Genomic DNA, 21,263 nt, shown 5'->3' on the forward strand with positions numbered 1-21,263 from the left:
TTTCAACAATGCTCTCACCTTATAATATAGTTTAAGGCATCTGGTACTGCTGGATTTCCTTCCTTTAAAATTTTTCCCTTTAGTTTCTCTGAAATTCTTGACCTTTTGTTCTTCCAAATCAATCATTATTTTTTCTAATTCAGTAAAATAGCTTTTTAGTAATTTAATTGGGATGGCATTGAATAGATCAGTTAGGCAAAAACTGCCATTTTTTATTCGTACTAGCTTTACCTACCCATGAACAATGAACATTTTTCTAATTATTTAAGTCTGACTTTATTTGTATACACTGTTTTATATTTATGTTCATGTAGTTCCTGTGTCTATTTTGGCATGTATACTTTCAGGTATTTTATACTGTCTGCCCATTTTAAATGATCTAAAACAATACTAAATAATATTGGTGATACATTGTGTAGTTTTCCTATTTTTCTCATTATTAAATCCATTTTAGCTTTAACTTTGTCTGATATCATGATTATCACTCCTGCTTTTTTTTACATAATAAATTCTACTTCAGTCTTTTATTTTATCTCTGTATCCCTCATTTTTATTGTTTCCTGAAAGCGGCATATTGTTTAATTCATATTTTTAATCCATTTTGCTATCTGTTTCCTCTTTATGGGTAAATTCTTCCCATTCATACTCTGAATTTATGATTACTTGTTCTCCATTTACCTCCATTCTACTTTTTCTTACTACTATTCTTTACTATTTACCCTATCTCTTCTCACTCAATCTTATTTACTTCTACCTACCACCTTACCCTCCTATTCCTTAATTTACCCACCCCTCCCAGAGTCTCTCCCTTATCCCCTCTCCTTTCCAAATTCTTAATCTATACTCCCTTCTAAAAGTTCTTCCCTTATCCTATCCCCTATCCCTATTATATCTTTCTAAATTTATTAGACATATATATATATTATTTCCCTCTTTAACCTATTTCCAAAGAGAATAAGGTTCCAGCACTACCACCCTCCCCCACTTGCTTTTTCTTTATTAATTCTTCCTTTCACGCCTCATTTGTATGAGTTAATTACTCCTTTTTATCTCTACTTACAGTTTTCCTTTTTTTAGAATCCCCCCCATCATATACAGTTCAGCCCAAGCCTTTCTTTCAAACTACTCAAATAATGATAACAGTCATAAAAGTACTAATAACATTTTCATGAATAAGTAGTAAACAATCTGACCTTACTGAGTCTTTTATAATTGGTCTTTAATGTTTGCTTTATATTTCTCCTGGATCTTATATATTGAATTTTCCATCAATTTCTGCTCTGTCACAAATGCCTGAAAGTCTTTCAATTCATTAAATGCCCCCCCCCCCTGCCTTTTTTTTTTGCTTTTGCTTTTTCTTGGAGGGAGGAAAAGGAAGGCCAATTAGGGTTAAGTGACTTGCACTAGGTCACACGGCTAGTTAGTGCTAAATGTCTGAGGCCACATTTGAACTCAGGTCCTCCTGATTCCAGGGCTGCTGATTCACTATATCACATAGCTTCCCTAGTCCCCTCCTTTTTTGTCCATTCAGGAGTATACTTAACTTTGCTGGGTAAATTACCCATGGCTGTAACCCCAGCTCTTTTGTTCTACAATATATACTATTCTAAGACCTACAATCCTTTAATGTAGAAGCTGTTAAGTCTTATGTAATACCTGACTATAGCTCCACAATATTTATTTTTTTCTTTGTTGCTTGCAATTATTTTCTCCTTAATTTGGGAACTTTGAAATTTGGCTATGATATTCCTGTAAGTTTTCCCCCTGGGATCTCTTTCAGGTGGTGATCGGTGGTTTGCTTTTTTTTTTTCCTTCTGTTTCTGCTTTACACCTTATTGTTCTAGAACTTCAAGGAAATTTTCCTTAATAATCTCTTGTAATATGGTATCAAGATTCATTTTTTGATCATGGACTGACGATTTTTATATTGTCTCTCCTCAATATGTTCTCTTAGATCAGTTATTTTTCTGATGAGATGTTTCACATTCTCTTCTGTTTTTTCATTCTTTTGATTTTGTTTTATTGTTAGCATCTCCTTGTCCAATTCTAGCTTTCAAGGAATTATTTTCTTCTTTAAGCTTTTGATTCTCTATTTCCAGCTGGTTGACTTTCTTTTCATAATTTTCTTGGATTGCTTTGTTTTTTCACCTAATTTTTCGTAGGTCTCTTTTGATTTCTAAAGGCCTTTTAAAGTTTTTCTAAGAATTTTTTTTATGCTTGGGACCATTTGACGTTTCTCATAGAAAAAGGAGTATCTTTTTTTCACTCCACTATCTTCCTCTGAACATGAACCCAGATCTTCTCTATCCCCTCTATCCCTTTATTGGGTTTTTCTCCTTATTCATTTTTATTTTTATTTTGTTTTGAGCAGTTTATTATTATCATCAAATTCTAGGCCTCAATTATGGGGAGTGATGTCCTAAGCCTCAGGTCCTTCTTACCATTATTTTCTGAGCTCTGTCCCAGGGCCCAGCCTGGGCAGTCCTTTCCACCCGTAAGCCATGGCTAGGGCCCTCAGCCATACTGTCCCACAATGGCTCTTGCTCTCTGTGGCCCTCTGGTGGCTGCAAACTTCAACTGTCCTCTGCCTTAGAACTGAAATCAGGGACTCTGCTCTACTGCAAGTGCCCACAACCAACAAGGACCCCACCCCTCTGTCAATGTACTCACCAGGTAGCTTCTAGTGATGTCTATCCATTCCTATCCCCTCCAAGGTAATGAACATGAATTAGGGAAGCATTAGGGAAAGGGGCTGTGGAAAGGGCTTCTGACTCAACAAACCCCAAGTCATGATTCAAGATGGTCTAGGCTAGGCTTCAGGGGAGATGAAAAGAGAAGGAGAATAGGTCCCTTTTCCCCAACAGCCATGCCAGGCTCCCCAGTCCTTGAAAGATCATGTCAGAAAGCAGAGTAGGGCTAGAGGGGTAGGAAGGCCATTCCAAAGGAATTTTTACCAGCTCCAGAGAGGACTCTGGAGAAGGCCTCCTGGATAAAAAACTGGGAGACTCTTCACCTCACTTTACCTCATTCCAAGTTCTTATCTCTACCTGGCTGCTATCCTTTGGGCTTCACCAACTCATTTCTCCACCATGTCCTAGGAAGCTCTTGGGAAATCTCACCATCAGCCTTGGTATCCCACCTCATCAGCACCCTGTGCTCCTTGGAGGGTGGAGCCAAGCTTTCATTTAAGGAGAGAGCTCAGCTCAGGCATCTCTTCATTTCTCACCTGGATGAACTACAGGTGGACTTCTCTTCCTCTTCCCCCATGCCCCTGGGCAGAGGTAACCCCCTTACCTTCCAGAAGGCTTTTCAGCTTCCTTTGCAAGCTGTCTTCCTCTATCAGACTATAAGCTCCTTGAAGTCAGGACTATCTTTCTTTTCTGTGTCTGTATCCCACTTAACACAGTACCTGGTACATAGCAGCTGTTTAATAAATGCTTACTGTCATGGGGCGGCCAGGTAGCACGAGTAAGAGCACCGGCTCCAGTGTCGGGATGACCTGGGGATCAAATCTGGGCTCAGATACTCAGCACTACACCCAGAAATAACTGGCCATGTAACCTTGAGCAAGTTACTTAACCCCAATTGCTTTAAAAATAAAAAATAAATGCTTATTGTCTCCTGACTGAGTGCTTGCTTACCACGTAAGTGAGTCTTCAAGGTCACTCCCATTCCATGGAAAGAAGATGGAGCACATGCTTCTTATGCCAGCCCAAATGAGGCTGTGGAAACAGTTTGATATGTTTCTCCACTTAAAGAGGGACAAGTTCTCCCTTGATTCTGGCCTTCCCTCTGCTAAACAAGGCCTGAAGCTAAGTGTTCCAGGTCTAAGCACCTCCAGAGAAGGAGATGGGGCGGGAGAGTCTCAGGAAGAAGGATGGCTGATGAGATCGGGGAAAACCAACTAAGACTGGGGGCAGAGGTTAGAAGACAGAATATGGGAGTCTATATAGGGCCAAGGGTTTCATCTAAGACTAAAACGTCCATCTAGGAACTGCCAAGAATATAATCTGCAGATTTTCCTTTTGCCAGGAGGTATTGCTGGATGTCTGCCTGCAGGGCCTCTGCGTCTGTGTGGTCCTTTATCCCAAGATGCTAAGAAAATCTGAAGCAGCTACCGAAAGGTGGCTTGGGAAGGGAGGAAAACTCAGGAGAAAGGAGGAAGAGAAGCTCTGAAGAGCAGGAGAAAAGGCACATGTAAGGAAAGACTGGTGACCTGGGTCCTTTGACTCTGGACAAGGCAGAACTTTTAGGAGAATTCGGTTCCTTTAGGGAACAAGAAGAGCTTCCCTGTTTAGGTTACGGGCTTCTCTGAAAGTCAAGAGACCCTAACTCCCTAATGGGAGTCTCTTATAAACGGTAAAGCAACACAATTAAAAAGTAGGGTATTCTTAATTTGAAAAGGAAAAGGTAAAAAGGAAAATCATAAAATCTTAAGAGTTAAAAGGTAGTTTAAAAGTTATCTATTCCAAACCTTTCATCTTACAGAAGAGGAAAGTGGTCTGCCCAGTCATGCTGGCTATGCTAGTGGCGGAGCTGGGAACAGCCTCTTGGCCAATGTTCCACCTGCCTCCTCTGGTCCCCTTCCAGCTCAATTCACTGGACCACACCTATTACTTGTGACCATAAGCCTACTAGAGTCAAAGCAATAACAACCAGGGATGATAACCAAACACTTGCCAACCAAACAAATGCCAAGGTCACTCCAATGCTCCTGCTGGCCAACCTGCCCAGGTAAGAGGGTTCTAGGACCACAGAGAAAACAAGAACAATGTGAACTTGTAAGGTAAATACCCACCGACTTCACATCTTCCAGGTCCAGGGAATGGCTGCTCCCCTACTGAGCCCAGAGAGCCTAAGTACCACTCTCCCTAATGCTATGGGAATGGTACAAGGATGGGAGAAGGGGGAACCTCCTCTGGGTGCCCATTAGCACCCCCCCTCAGAGCTGAGAATCTTGCTCTCACCTATCCTCTCCATCTGGGAAGGCAGTAAAGTAGGTCCCATGGTAACTGGGGAACTTCCTTCTACTGAACTGAAACTTCTCCTCTCTACCAGGATCCTTCAACAGAAGTTTATCCCTGATATGAACCCTGGTTATTCTGACAAGTCTAATGGTAATCTGGGGATCTGTAAGAAAATGCCTGCAGGTGATGGTAGGAGATAGAAAAAGACCTCCAAAAACTTAGCTTCCTGGTTAGATGTCTTGGACCACTTAACTTTCTCCCCCTAGGTTAGAGGTCTGGAGTAGCACAGGGCATCAGAAATCAATGAAAAGTTTTAAGCTCTACATGCTCCTGCTGGCCAATCTGCCAATGCTGATTTCCTCCCTGACCTATCCTTGGTCCCACTGATAATCTCACAATCCCCTCGAACTCATGCCAGAAAACAGAAACCACACGCACACAGTGCTGCTAGTCTACTCTCCCACAGGCAGCTCTAGAGCAGGCCAGAGCAACAGAAAAGCAAGCCCGATTTTGTCTGAGCAGACATGCAATGCATTGGGCTGTCACGCAGTACAGAGTTCAGATGACCATACTTCTACTGGATTTCTCAAATATCCTTGCTTTTAAAAATAGCTATAACTCAGGGTGGCTAGGTGGAGCAATGAATAGAGCACCGGCCCTGGAGTCACGAGGACCTGAGTTCAAATCCAGTCTCAGACACTTAACTCTTACTAGCTGTGTGATCTTGGGCAAGTCACTTAAACCCAACTGCCCTGCCTTCCCCCCTCCAAAAAGCAAAAAAAACAAAAATAAAAAAATAGCTATAACTCTAATTAGACAAGAGGAAAAATGTATAAAAGAAGGGAAACAAAAGCCCTTTTTAAAACTGGTGGGAGTCTGATTACAAATTGTACTCCCATTCTTTAGTGAAGGTGATACAAACAACAGACAAAAATGCCATCATCATGCAGGAACACTGCCAGCCATATACACCCTGACCTTCTAGTAATGGACCAAGATCCTGCCCTGGGAATCTGAAAGCCTGGGGACCTAGGACAAGGAGCTGCCCTTGGGCTGGGTTACACTGTCTCTATGGCCCTGGGAGTGGTGATTCTAAAGTTGACTTGCTATGTAACCTTGGGCAAGGCAGGGCAGGGCATCTTTCCAGGCCTCACTTTCCTCATCTGGTGGATGACTTCTAAGGTTCTAGCTTCAAATCTGTGACAATATGAATCTATGATCCTCCTCTGTCAGACACACCTAACCCCATCCCCGATTCTCCACACCTTCAGCAAGGTAACCCTTGTTCTTTTCCTTTTGACGCTCAAAGCCCAGAACTCCAAAACAGGTTTGGGAGCCCATCAGTGGGAAAGCTGCTGTGTGGGACATCACTGACAAGAGAAGAGGAGAGAGGACACCAGCATTCCCAGAGCCCGAGGTCCTGGGTTTGAGCCATCTCCTAAGGGAAGAAGCCCTGCCTGATTCCTCCACAAAATGAGTACCTGTAGAATCCCTCCAGGACAATGGTAAACTCCCTGAGGATAGAAACTGCCTTTTTTTTTTTTTTTTGGTCTTTCTATGGCCAGCTACTGGCTTCCTTTCTGAGAGTCAGTTTCCACACTTAAAAATGGAGATGCTTCAGGCACTACCTGAATCCAGAGGGCTAAATCCCACCTCTCAGGCAGATCAGAGATAAGGAACTTAAACCTCAGAACAAGACAAAGCAGGACTTTTATTTGTTGGGTTATGTAGGTCCTTGGTGAAGAGTTTCTCTTGTTTGTTTTTCCAGTGGGGGTGGGAGTGGGGCAGTGAGGAAGAGACAAAAATTTTTTTAAAGAACACGACTAGATTAAAAAATCCTACTGGAATATAATGGTTGAAAAATTATTGTGGTATTAATTTAAATGTAAATAGTTACTGAGCCAAATCTAGTTGCCTGTATTTAATGTTCAATATTAAATTTTAATGAAATATTTAATAAAAAAATATGAAAGTATTTTGTAACAATAAAGTACTGTAGCTCACATTTACAATGCATATTACTTTTTCAAAAGACTTTCTTCGAAACCCAGAGAGCTGAAGGAGAAGGATTAATCACTGTGTCCATTTGGAAAATGTACAAGCTCCAGAAGGGATGAGATTGTAAGATGCTGTCTTTGCACCCCTAGTATCGTGCTTTGCATACAGTAGGCACTTAATAAATGCTTGGCGACTTGAAAAGGAGAAAACTAAGGCCCAGCAAGATTAGCCCCTGATCCCCCATTTGTAAGGGCTCAGAGTGAAAGCCCCAGGATCACAGGATTTGGACTTGGAAAGGGCCCAGGGGTCAGTTTACAGAGTGAGATGGAGAGAGGCAAAGTAATTTGCCCAGGGTCACACCTACAACAGAGCTGCACTACACACTTAGATCCACAGTTTCCAATTTTTATCTTTTACCCTTGGTTCTTTCTCACTTCCCTGGCGCTCCCCCCCCTCCACGTCCAATCTTTTGCTCTGTCGCCATTACCTTCCATTAATAGTAAGGTTCCTCCATTATATAGCTACCCACAACTGGAAAATGTGCAGCAACCCAGCTCCCTCCTAGCAGCCTCTGGCATCTGCCCCGCCCAGAACTGCCTACCTTGCAAGTCTGGCCCTGGAACTGTGATGGGATTTCAAAGGCCAATGCTGAATCTGGAAATGAGCTTTTGGCCAACAGCCGATTTACTGCCTGTATCCCCTTTATGGCCCACCAAGCCTTTTCTTCTACCATTCAAACACAATGCTCTCTGGGATTCCTCCATCAAAGCCAATCCCTGCAAATCCACAAGGGAAGCCTCCTGAACACTCCAAACAAGCTTGCTTCACGCACTGTTGTGTGACATCCCAGCAGATCACGCTACTTACTGGGATTTCACAAGAAGGAGGCTGAGGGGCAGTCTCTCAAAACATAAGGAACAGACAAAATGGCACGAATTAAAGGTGTGAATTTTTCATGGAATCCACATTAATACTGTACACATTACCTATGCCTAGCAGAGATTTTCTAGATAAGAAATATGGAATCACTGAGTTGGGTAGATGCAGGCTGGCTTTCCCCTTAATTACTACCAACTTTAATTCTGTGGTATATGGCCTCTTTCCTCTGTGCAAGAATCTGATGTTGAGTGAATCTGCATGTTTCATTGGCTCTATGTCATTTATGGTACCCAGCTTCTGCCAATATGTCTTACTCAATGTACTGTGAGATGAAAAGAGAACGTACAATGTTTAGGAGGTACTAAAAGCTTCTTGGGACCTCTTGCTAAGTCATTATCTAAACAGCTTTTCTGATATAAGAGTACTAAAAAATGATGACAATTCAGAGGCAGCCCATGAAATTTATAGCCAACCAACTTGGGCTTTGAGGTACTATTTGCCTCTTTTAAAAGAGGACACCTTGATCTTCTCTGTTTTAGATGAAGGGCCATCTCCTGGGCCTAATAAAAATGTGCTTGATGGGTCTCTGTATGGAGAACATGCTCCTTTCCAGAATGCCTGTAGGCTGCACAGCACTGAGCATGATGGATGAGGGTGTAAACATTCATTTCTTTGCAGGTAACAGGTTAAATCATCTGTTTTTCTTAATTTGAAATGTCTAACATTCGTGAAGTCATAGAGGAGGAGACACAGGGATACCAATCATTTCTCTCTCCAAAGTCACTAATTTAGGCTTTTCATTTCATTGAAGCAAAATCTTGAACATTTACCGAAAAGAGCCAGAAATGTTAGCATCTCTTTGAATGGTCGGCTATCCTGGGGTAAGAACAGAGGGCCAACTCATTTCAGTTCCAATTCAGGCCCGCCAGAGCCTGTGTCCTAATTCTGGTTGTATGACTATCACCGAGGAGTTTATAAGGACGTGACCAGCAGAGCACTGGGTGGACAGAGGCAGAATTAAAGACTCAATGGCACGTGCACAGCTTAGAAATGAAGATGTACAGGGCAGCCAGGGGGCACAGCGAGTAAGAGCACCGGCTCCAGTGTCCGGATGACCTGGGATCGAGTCCCGGCTCAGACACTCAGCACCACACCCAGAAGTAATACCTGGCCGTGTCACCTTGAGCAAGTTACTTAGCCCCGACTGCTTTAAAAAAAAAAAAGAAATGAAGCTGTGATACCAGTAGGGACACCACATACTTCTTTGATCTGAACCATATATAAAAGACATTACAATAGAGTAGGAACAATTAAGGTACTGTTTCTGTTTTGTTTTGTCTAGGGGAAGGGGCAGATCTCCAAGGATGGTCCCCTGTTCCAAGGGAGAAGTAGGGTATTGTAAATCTCTATCATCTCTCTCCATATAAAGCTTATTTATGATCCCGAATTAGTTCCAGTCCAGTAGCAAGCAGAAAAGCACAAAATTAAATTGTATTATCAGTTTCTACTTGACACTGCAAAGATAATGCAGAATCTGAGAATTCAATAGGGGTTTCATTTGGTGCTGAGTTCAAGCTCTAAACTTCCAGCTGGTCTACTGAAGTCACTGTGCCCAGCAGTGAGCCAACCTCTGCCCTTGAAAAATCTGCTCTGTATTTTTAGCTGACAACCCAAATATAAATATGGCAGCGGTGTCGGTATTTGAGCATAATGAATGGTGTGATCACATCCCAGCCCTACACACAAAAATGAATTTACAAGACTTTGGCTCTGAGGAGGCTGAAATTAGCACTATGGCCAAAGGTGTTTCAAAATACATATAATGTGTGAGGGGACAAACACATCTCTCATATTTTGCAAATGAAAGTGTGTCACTGTAGTGTGATATTTCTTGATTTTTAGATTAAATGAATTCAAATGCAAGTGATAAATGTTTACATAACACCAAGTGTGTGTGTGTGTGTGTGTGTGTGTCACACTGTACAAAGGAAAAAAAGAGACCGCCACAGAATTATATAATTATGAATACTTCATGAATATATAGCAAAGAACTATAGCTATGGACCAACGGGAAAGAAGGAAGCACCAAAATCATTTGCTTGATTATACTGTGTTATGGGGATACTAGAATCATAAATGAATGCGCATCGAGTTCTGATATCGTCAGAAGAATCATGATATCACAGACAAAGTTAGATGAGAGCTTAGGTCACTGTCTCCAAATCTCCCAGTTTACAGATGAGGAAACTGAGTACAAGAGAGATGAAGTGACTTGGCCAGGGTCACACAGTCAGCAAATGTCTGAGCCAGGATTTGAACCTGATTCCTGATTCCAGGTCTCATGCTCTGCCTACTTCATTCCATTGCTGCTGAGGTTGATTTCAGCCTTATGAGGCCAGGATCTTCTCTCACTCTAAATCTGAGGCCCAGCAGCCTATTCTGGTTCCCTCACTGGAAGACCCTAAGCATGAGTCATCAGCAGCATCACGACAGAGCCCTCTTCTATGAGGGTGGCAATGCACAGACCCAGAGAAAATGCGTGCCTTGGAAGACTCAGACTCCTTTCATGAGAAAACAAAGAAGCACTAGCCTCTCCCCCTTGTACACTCCCTGAAGAGCACCCCGGGCACAGGATAAAAGGAGTTACAAGGGACGCCTTTCGTCCACCCCTCGGTTCAATGCCACCCTGACAGAGTGCCTTTGTGAGCAATGCTGGCCCCAGTGGCCAGCCCTTACAGGGCTCACCACGTCCAGCTTGTCAGGTGGTCACGGATCAGCTGAATCTGCTCAAAGGAAGGACTGCTTTAGAATGAATGTGTCCCCATCAAAATCAGAGGTCCCCAAGCTCATCGGCTTCTTTCCCTGTTCAGGATCATTATGAGATTTCCCCGTCCTCATCACAGTCTGATTACTTACGTTAACGAGTGACTCAGTAAACTTGATGTGCAGCCTATAATTAGACAGTGCGATGACAGCATCCTCAGCCCGGCCCACGAATTCTGTGCTCTCACCGTGAAGTTCCAGGAAAGGAACCTTCAAAATGGAAGAAGAAATCTTTCAAAGTTCAGAAGCAGTCAAACAAGTTCTTCTGATCCCTATAGTGTAACCCATTTCCTATCTCAAAATGCACTTATTCCAATAGCAATAGTTGTAAAATATATTTAATTGGTTTTTAAGTTTAAAGTTGAGGTAGAAACTTTTCTACAATGAATACTCTGACATGTAGGTTCAAATAACAAGTCTGCAGAAGCTGGGAAGGCCCATCTCACTTAAATGGAGCAAATGCCTTGAGCTCTATGACGTCTGAGATCCCTTCCAATCCTGAAATTCTACAGAGAGAGCTGGCATATGCAGGTCCCTCTCACTGCACTCTTGAATTCTTGGGATGTCATTCATACAGGGGAAGTTTCAGAAGCTTTAGAAAAAATCACCAAGAGCACTCTCTCAAGGAGAATGGCGGCAGAGCCATCACCAGAACCCTGGAAGTTCCAGAAAGCGCTTTCTGCATGACTACCCTCAGAGCTAAGTGGTCTGAGTATTATTTTCCCCTTTAACTGACAAGCTAATTAATATGCACTAAGGCTCAGGGAGGTTAATGGTCACACAACAAGTAGATGCCAAAGCCTAGACTAAATTTCGGCCCAGCACGCGTTCTACAATACTGGTCTGCCATCAGGGTATGGAGGAGGTGCGACAAGAGACACAGAGATGAATGAGACACAACCACTGTTCTCAGGGAAAGTCTTGTCTGGTATTACAGCTAAGACACGTCCATGTCTTAAGAGAAGTCTTAAGGGCTGTGGCAATTTCCAGGAGGGCAGGACTAGGGAAGGTTTCCAGCAGAAGGGGGCACCTGAACAAGGCTACGAAGAATTTCCACAGAGAGTGAATGGTGGGATTAGGAGAGAGGAGGAGTTTGAAGGAAGAAGGACCATTGCGACCCAAAGTACAGACCATGACTGGCAATGGAAATCGCCCATTCTGGCTGAGTGTAGGCCATGTGAAGGGGAAGCAATTCGACACAAGCCTTGGAAAGTAGGTTGGGACCAGACGATAGAAAGTCCTGATTGCTAGTCCACAGTTTGGACTTCACGTGGCAGGCAACAGAGAAAGGAATGAAAGGTTTCTGAGTAGACAAGTAACAAAATTGGGACTGGGATGGTGGTATACAGGAAAAACAGAAAGGGAGAGACCACTGAGGCCAGGGAGTCTTGAACTAGGGGAATGGGGGAGGGGGAGGTGAATGGAGAAGCTAGATATGAGGGAGTCCCATCCAAAAGCTCAGCATCCTTGTTAGCAACCACACAACTACAGATTGGTCAAAAAGGACAAAAGTGACCTATTCATTACCTGAAGATTCTCATCCTCTCGAATCAATTGCTTCCTGGGAAAGATCTGATTGGCCTGGATGCATTCAAGGCTGTGCTGTGTCTCTTCATCCTGGAAAACCCCAAATCTCTGAATAATGTTGATGCTACTCTTATTCACCCATAATAGGGTTTGTTCGACAACGATTAATGGGACAATCATAAAGAGATGCCAAGGATCCTTGAAAAGGATCACTGGGTACTGGAGACCATCTGAATGAAGAGACCTCCTGAAAGTATCCCAATCCACGTGAGTCACAGAGACAGCAAGTGCTTCGACACCAAACATGTAGCCAAAAAGAGGATATTAAGGATGGCTCAACCAAACCACATTTTAATGAAGTTGCTGGTATAGACTTTTGGGGAAATAAATAATTTCTTTTAATTTGTATAACAGAGGCATCTTTCACTTTGGTCATCATTCTGGGTGGAAGGGCTTATCTGGGGCACATATAGTTTATTAGAAAACTAATCCAGAAATCAAGATACCAGCTGCATACAAAGTAATTTTCAAAAGCCAGAGAAAGTCACACAAGCACAAGAAATACAACTGCCAAGACACTGGCAAACATAGAAGTTACATTACAATTTGGCAGTTAAACAAGCCTCCTCCCTCAGAGAAAGGTTTTTAACCAAACAAAATAGACAGGCACATATAGTTTTGAAGATTAAACCTAACACCAACTTTGACCATAGAATTCCAATTATGTAATTCACCAATGTAATTAGATCCCCAATATAAATTAAAGCCAATGTGACATTTATGTTAATGGTGAGTTAGGACATGAACGGGTTGCAATCAATCTAATATAAAGGGCTTGGAGGACCCCAAACCTAAATGCAGACCATCAAATCACACATTTTCTTCCCTCTCCACCCCTCCCTACCCCCTCCAACACGAAACCAGAACTGAGACCATGCCTGTGCTCCTGCGTATCCAGTCTCACTGCTGACTAGAGAAGGGAAAAGAAGAGCCAGTGAACTTCAGATGGAAAGAAGGCAGGAGCAGTGCATCTGGCTTCAGCCATAGGACTGAAGCTCTAGTCACAACCTGGATTCTTTTACAGTTGTACAACTATAGCAAGAGTCACTTCCCTTCCCTGAGCCTCAGTTTCCCCATCTGAAAAACGAAGATCCCCCCCTGCACTAGCTATCTCACAGGCGTGTGCTGTGCCTCCCATGGACCTGGGGCCTCATCCATTTGGTGGGGTCACAGCCTTTGGGTTTTGCCTGACTCTGAGGTGCCGGTGGGCCCTCAGGCCTCACCACATGACTGCGATCTTCTCTTCCTAGCCTGCATTTCTCTCATGACTGCTCCTGGCTCTAGGCTGCAGCCTCCCAGCCATTCTGCACCTCTCCCCTGCCCTCTGGGGAAGAGTGGTTTTTACTTCTTCAGAGAAGGTCTGATCCCAAGCCCTGGGGTCATCAGTAGCACCAGGAGAATGGCTCTTGGTTTTCAGGAGATGCACGGTCTCATCAAACACAGTTGATAAATTAACTGGTCTCTGTGGCTGTTGCTATAGTGAAAAGCCCATATATAGAACTCAAGCATGGTGGGCTTCTCACTTAAATCACTGTCTCTTTAAAAACAAAAATCCAAAAGTGCTTTTTGTTATTCTTTTTAAAACTCTCCAAAAGGAAATTCTGAGGGACATGGAGGAAAAATGCTGGCTGAACTGAGCTGAATTAGGAGGCTTTCCTCAGACTCCCACTCATAGCTGGGGAAATGAAAGGAGGAGAGCAGGATGCTCACCCGTACCTCCAGCAGGCCATTCAGTGAGGCCACACTGCCTGATAGCAACTCATGGCTAGAAGAGACACTCAGGAAGACCTCACTGAATCCTGTTTGGTCCCAGGAGGGGAATGTGATGGCTTGGCAGCCGCCCAGGGACTCTCTGTACTGCCCCAAGCTGCAGAGAGCAGCACTACACAACTTTCTCCCATAGGATGCCCTGACCTGACCACCCCTGTGCACGTGGCCAGGAATAATGACCTTTAAACGGCTGAGAGAAGAAGTGAGGCAGGAGGTTAAAAGTCAAAGGAGCCATTTACCCACACACGCTAACTGGTACTGCCATCCCCTGGGTGACGACCGTGTCCAATGGATGTAACCCACGAAGTGGTTGTGAGTGGGACAATGTCTTAATGTAAGAGGAACAACAAAGATGGGAGGGAAAAGAACAGCATGTCAGTGGCCACTGACAAGGCGGGTTCCTCTGAGATCAGTTACCAAGTCTGTTTTCATTTTTAACTTGCTAAGGGCACCCTACATGGGGAGCTCTGTGAGGACGGGGGCTGTCTTTGCCTTTTGGGGGATCCTCGGTGCTTGGCACAGTGCCTGGCACACAGTAGGTGCTTAATAAATATTTCTCTTGTCTAGTGACTTAATGGTCCCCGAACACATAGGGATAGGAGGAGGGAAGATGAACAGACGTGACCAGGATTGGCTGCTGGCCCACGTGATGATGGGGCCCTCAGTGGACCGCCACACAGGGCATATCAAACTGGAGGGTTCAGAAGGACAAAACTCCAGGCTGTAGTGGCCTGAAGAGAGATGAAGAAGAGCCCGAAGAAGGCTCCTCTCTAGAGCTGCTGGGTACCTAGACATGTGTGTGCTTTCACATGGGGCTTTGTATATACCATCTAGAACACAGAAGGGGTTTAATGTTGATTTTATGCTGGAAGTACCTTCTTCCCTGCCAGTCCTCACAATAGATTCATGTCACATTTTAGCTCCCCTAAAGTCAATTTAAGTTATCTACATTTTCAGCCTACCTTTAAGGAAGTAACTTTCCTCCCTCCAAAGGACCATGTAAAATGGTAGAAAAAATATTACCTTGTATTACAAACGCAATGAAAGTATTTTTGTCTAGCATGTTGGAAAATGGAAAGAAAAGGGATGAAGAGGGACCAGGGGGGTAAAAAAAAAAAAATGAAACCCTCCCATTCAAAGAGCAAATTAAAGATATGTCAGGTGATTTCTAGCATGTGGAATCACTGAAAATCCATGAGGGAAGGAAAGAGCAGCAATTTCCACATGTGAATCTCCATGACATCATATAAATCGCAGTAAAGCTGGAGCTTTGGAATGCTTTCCCTAAAGTGTGTTTTGCATGACTGCACATGTATAAACCTATGTCAAACTGGGGAGAAGTAGAGAATTTGGAACTCAAATTTTTTTAAAAAACAAATGTTAAAAATTATTTCCATACCTTAGGCTCACTATAATATCCCAATGACCTTGTGATGTACTGAGGGCATCATTAAGCCCATTTTATATTTGAGGACACTGGCCTTGCTCTGGAAGGAGCATGGGGGCCCAGGTCTTTCCCCCTGCAAGCTCAGTACTCTTACCATGACCCCCTGCACTTGGGAGACTGATTGGTGCACATCGGACCTGCACCCTCTACCAGCAAGAAGAGAAAAGATCCAATCTTGCCTGAGCCTTCCACAGAGATAGTCACTTACTATCAACCTCAGCACTATACTGACATCAGAGGACCACAGTATGTAAGAACGAAAGGGCTCTTATAGATTATCTCGTCCAATCTATTCTACTTGCAGATGAAAAAGAGTTCAGGAGAAAGGGAAACGACTTCCCAAGGTCTCACAGCTAGTCAATGGTAGAGCTGGAGCCAGGGAGAAGGTGACTTCTGGGGACTTTGTCGTTGGTGCCATGCTCCTCAGACCACCTCGGCTACACGAAGCACAGGAGGGAAGGGCAGCAGGCTTGGGGTTCAGAGGCCCGGATTCAAGTTTCCAGCTCTGTTACTTATTAGCTATGCAACCATAGGCCAGATCCTTAATTACCTCTCCAAAGCTCAGTTTTCTCATCTGAAATAGGAACAGCAACACAAGCAGTACTAATACCGAAGAGGGGTGGTGAGCAGAGCGTGTGAGCAATAAAGCACTACAAAAGCCAGAGGCACGATTATATAATCATAATTGTGATCTGGGGAGATGCTTCTACCTGGGAGTTTTGGACAGAACACCAGCAGGTAGAGCAGGGAGGCATATCCAGGGCAGGGTGTGAGCAAAGAGCTTCTGCCTTCTAGTCCACAGTTTCTACCCTTAGGTTTGACACCAGATGCCTTTTTATAGCATTTTTAAGGTTTGCAAAGAGTTTTACAAATATGATCTCCCAGGAAGAGGTGCAGTGTTATCATTCCCATTTTATAGTTGAGAAAACTGAGGTACTCGGGGGTGACTGAGGGTCATCTAAGGCAGTGTCTGAGGCCAGATTTGGGCCCAGGTCTTCCCGACTCCAGGTCCCACACTCTGCACTGTGGCAAGTTCTCAGGAGGCCTCTCAGAGCCCTTTGCTCTTCACAAAATGCTGCCACTCTCAGTGGCAAGTGGGCCAGGCCCACTAAGGCTGTGCTGCACTGCCCCCATCTCTGCTGGGGGACCAGCTAAGCACCATGGCAGCTGTGTGACAGTGTTTTCATGGAGAAGCTGCCCCCCAAAACCAGTCATGTAAAATTCAGATGGGGGGGAGGGGAGAGAGACACATGCTTCAAAGTCACAGGGCCCTCCTTCAAAGAAGTCTTCATCTATTACTTCTATAGCTTCCTGGGGAGCCCTCACCCACTTCCCACAGGCTATATTCAAAGCTGTTGTATGAACTCATCATGTATACTGGAAAAATCTTATGCCAAGAGAAGTTAGCCAAATGCCTTCCCTCCGCCTCTCCTTCAGTACCTACTCCACTGCACTGTTAACTTAAATGAAGTAACAATCTCAAAACACATTCGTCCTCATGTCCCTAATGAAGCTTGAAATGAACCAGGTTCTTCCAGTTGCCTCTTTGGGCACCAGAATGGAGCAGCTGGCTCCAGAAGGTGGGGGGGAGTCTGGGAGCCAGAAGCAGGGCTGCCCTGGGGAGTGCTTGGTCTTGGTCCAGCTTCCTATCATAAGGCATTTCACTGAAAGGGGATCTATACACTTAGCTGGTAAGGACTGGAGAAGGGAGAAGAGACAGAAGAAATGAATTTAAAGTCATTTATGAAGTGCTGTCTGTGGCTGAGCACTGTACTATGGACTGGGGATACAGTTACAAAGGCAAAGAAAGTCCTCACCTGAAAGGGCTTGTGTTCTGCTGGACAGGGGACTAGAGAGGTGATGCCAAGGGCTTGGGAGGAGAGGCCGGGGAGCTGGTTTGGCCACAGCGTCCGTCCTGGGAAGCGGAGGCAGAGGAGGAGCAGAGCAGGAAGCACCAGACTCCGAGAGTGCTGGTGAGGAGAGGGGGAAGGGAGAAAAGCATGGCCAGGTTTGCCTCTTAGGTATGCCCCAATCAGGAGAGAATGGGAGAATGGTATGTGTATGAAGGGAAGATGAGGGGCTGTCCGCTTCAAGAAAGGAAGTGCCTGCACAGAAACTAGGAAGACCAAAGAGAAATTCTTTCTCTGTATCTGACCAAACCCCCCCAGCTCACCATTAATACAGAGCTTCACCTGGTTACAAGGTGCTTTCCTCACTACAACACCTTAAGGTTCCCCTTGGCTCTTCAGGGACTAGTCTGATCATGGTAGTTACAAAAATAGTTACATTTAAGTGCCACTCCAAGGGTTGCTGAGTGTTTTACAAACATCTCATCTGACCCTAACAACAACCCTGCCAGTTATTATCCCCATTGTACAGATGAGGAAACTGAGGCTGAAAGAGGTTCAGTGCTGGTAAAGAAGGAGCCTGGTGAATCTGGGCAATGCCACCCGACCAGCAGCTTCAAGGCCGATGGGCTTTCACTGGACAACACAGCCTCTGACCATAGAGCCAATTACTCTTTGTGGAGAAGACAGGTTACTTCTACCTCTAAATCCTACACTCCCGAGGAGAGGCCAGCAGCAGAGGCAGGTTAGCTTCAAGCCCTGACAACAAGGCGTGATTCTGAATCCAGAGTTCGGCTGAATTACAAGGTCACATCTGAGTCCAACGTTCTGCTTGGTGAGTCCTGCTTACCATGACAGGAAGCCCAGGTTAGGAGGAGGATCCTCAATCTAGCACAGCAGACGTCAAGGTTCTTCCTGTCGCAGTGAAACCTGGAGAAAGGAGGAAAAGGAAAACGGTCACTGGTTTTTTTCAGCCGATAACCTACTTTAAGTCTGGATTTAGGGCTAACCAAAGCCAACCAGGAAAGGGTTATCTATACTTGGCTAATTCCCACTCTATTGATACATAAACCCAATAATTCACTTCTAAAAATCCCACTGGTCCTAACCTATTCCTGAGCAAACAGTGTATGAGTCTTAGCTTACACTGAGGAGTTAATCTGTCTGATTATGCTGAAACAAGATTCTCTCCTAGACAGAAAGATTGTTTTGTGGTTCACTTCATAAACCAAGTGATGCCCATAAAAATGAGAACTGGCAAAGCAAAAGCTCCAGACATAAAAATGAACCAGTTTTATTCATACACAGAAAGCGTCCCTGTAGCTCATGAATGATTAGCTGACTTTGAAAAATATCATGCATTCCTCATTTAAAGATAGAAGATAACTGTATTTGGGGAACACGGTGTCCTTGATTTTAAAAGCACATCATGATCAATTTTCAAGCCTAAACATTTTTCTTACATATTAACAGCTGTAAGTTATTATGCATCTCACCAAATCAAGACAATATAGTTTTCCTGTACCTACTATGTGTAAGGAATTGTGGAAAATAGAGACTATTTAAGGAGAACTGAAGAACAGTCAGCCCTGGATATTCACTGAGAATTCATTCCAAGCCTAGTCCTCAAGTGCCCTTAGGCATAGACAGATACAAAGATGAATGATTCTGCTGACATGTATATACTCAGTATACTTAGGTACAGACAACAACTTGACAGCAGGGAGAGAAAATGATCACTGCTGGCTTCAGAGAGGACAGCTGAGTAGGACCTGGGCAGAGAGGAAGGAAGGCAACACCTAGAGGCGTTCAAGGCCAGGGTAAGGGGATGAGTAAAGCAAAGAAACAAGAATAGGCTATGGAAGTTAAGAGGGACGAGGAGTTCAATCTACCTAGGCAGGAAAATGGAAAGAGAGAAGGTTGGAAAGGTAGACTAGAGCCAGAGTGCCAGGCTACAAAGGTGGAATTCGCAGACATGATCTAGGAGGTGATGGGGAGTCACTGAAGACTGGAACATGAGAGTGATTAAAGGAGTATTTTAAGAAGACGGTTCTGGTGTAATAACGCCCCTCCTCACTAAATGGCTCCCTATTGCCTCTAGGACCAAACCCAAAATCCTCGGACATTCAAAGCTTTCTGTAACCTGGTCCCTCCCGACCTCCCCAGTCTGCTCACACCCTGTCCAGAAGGCATCTTCGATGCGGTGACTCTGCCCTCCTAAACTGTCTCACAAACAGGACAACACATCTACTGACTCCGGGGATTTTCACTGAGTGTCCTCCATGCGTGGTGTGTTCTTCCCTCCTTTCCAGCTACTGGCCTCCCTGGCTTCCTTTAAGCACCGATTAAAATTTCTCCTTCTACAGAGAGTCTTCCCCAATCCTCTTAATTCCAGGGCCTTCCTACTGTTGATGATTGCCTGTTTATCCTGCATATAGCTTGCTGTAGATATACATATGTTTGGTTTCATATTTTATCCTCCATTGGATTGTAAGTTCCTCGCGGGCAGAGACTGTCTTTTGCCTCTTTTTGTATCTCCAGTGCTTGCACAGGGCCTGGCAAATAGCAGGGACTAGATAAATGTTTACTGACTGATTAGCGGTCTGTGGAGTAGAGACTGGATGAGGGAGACCAGTGAGGAAGTTACTGCAAAATTCTAGACATGAAGTGATAGGGAGCAAGGAGATTTCCAGCAAACAATCTTAGTGATTGACTGAATATAGGGACAGAAAGAGGAAAGAATCAGAAATCTCAAAAGGAATGATGATGATGACAGAGGCAAGGAGATGTAACCTCATCTCTCTTTAGCAGAATCAAAATTACACAGTGATTGGTTAACTTTTGTCCCTAGTGCTGTCTTTCCACTTATATTGTTAGGAGTCAATGTATATACTGTTTTCATTCAAATTTCAGTGAGTGTTATTTTAGGGGAGGGAAGAAGAAATGGAATTCTCAAACAGTTTTTTTTTCATTTCATTTAAATCTGATTTTATTCAAATTCTCTTTCTCTCTCTCCCACTTCCTCCTCCTTCACTGATAAAGCAAGGAAAACAAAACCCACTGCAAGCATGTATACGCAAAACAAAATATTTTTTTGGAGGGGAAGAAGGCAAGGCAACTGGGGTTAAGTTACTTGCTACCCAAGGTCACACACAGCTAGCAAGTATGATCAAGTATGTGAGGCCAGATTTTGAACTCAGGTCCTCCTGACTCCAGGGCCCGTGCTCTATTCACTGCGCCACCTAGCTGCCCCAATAAAACAAATTCTTGCATTCTCCAACATTCTCGAAGCCTCCCCTCCTCTTCCCATCTGCAAATCTGTACTCTAAGGCATCGCCTCTCTATTAGGACGTGAGCAACATATTTCATCTTGAGTCCTCTAGATTTGTGGCTAACCATTACTATGACAAAGAGGCAGCCACCTGGCACAGCAGATAAGAGTGCTAAGCCTGCAGTCAGGAAGCCCTACATTCAAATATAGCCTCAGATACTTATTAGCTATATGATCCTGGCCAAGTCACTTAACCTCTGTTTGCCTTAATCTACTGAAGAAGGAAATGACAAACTAACTCAATATCTTGGTCAAGAAAACCCCACCGACAGTACGGTCCACAGGGTCATGAAGAGCCAGATACAATGCTCTGATAAGAGCTTCTAAGTCTTTCAAAACTGTCTGTCTTAATGATATTTTTGTTACTGTATATAAATCTCCTGGTTCTGCTCACTTTACTCATCAGTTCACAAAAATCTTCCCAGGTTTCTCTGAAACTATCTCCTTCATTATTTCTTATAGTAGAGCAGTATGCTTAACATTCATAGACCACAACTTGTTTAGCCGCTGCCTTAGGGAGAGAAGTGAGCACCTCCTCAATTTTCAATTTGCTACCACCACAAAAATAGCTGCTATCACTATTCTCTCTCTCTCTCTCTCTCTCTCTCTCTCTC

The 21,263-nt window shown here is 44.0% G+C and overlaps 1 protein-coding gene across 6 annotated transcripts in view; it reads right to left on the reverse strand.

Moving 5' to 3' along the window:
* The window catches only part of MTMR3 (myotubularin related protein 3), a 192,521-nt gene that overhangs the window by 55,130 nt on the left and 116,128 nt on the right, over positions 1-21,263 (reverse strand). For 5 of the 6 annotated variants that reach the window (XM_069081506.1, XM_069081505.1, XM_069081503.1 and 2 more), the window contains 3 exons: positions 18,169-18,248; positions 12,195-12,284; positions 10,761-10,877 (listed from right to left, as the gene is read on the reverse strand). In XM_069081506.1, coding sequence (XP_068937607.1) covers positions 10,761-10,877; positions 12,195-12,284; positions 18,169-18,171 — 210 coding nt within the window. In that variant the 5' untranslated portion in view covers positions 18,172-18,248. The remainder of the gene's footprint in view (positions 1-10,760; positions 10,878-12,194; positions 12,285-18,168; positions 18,249-21,263) is intronic. The other variant, XM_069081504.1, reaches the window with a different exon arrangement.

The sequence above is a fragment of the Petaurus breviceps genome, unplaced genomic scaffold (genome assembly GCF_028583685.1).
Source record: "Petaurus breviceps papuanus isolate PSGF00001 unplaced genomic scaffold, PetGlider_PUasm1.0 99, whole genome shotgun sequence".
Lineage (NCBI taxonomy): Eukaryota > Metazoa > Chordata > Mammalia > Diprotodontia > Petauridae > Petaurus > Petaurus breviceps.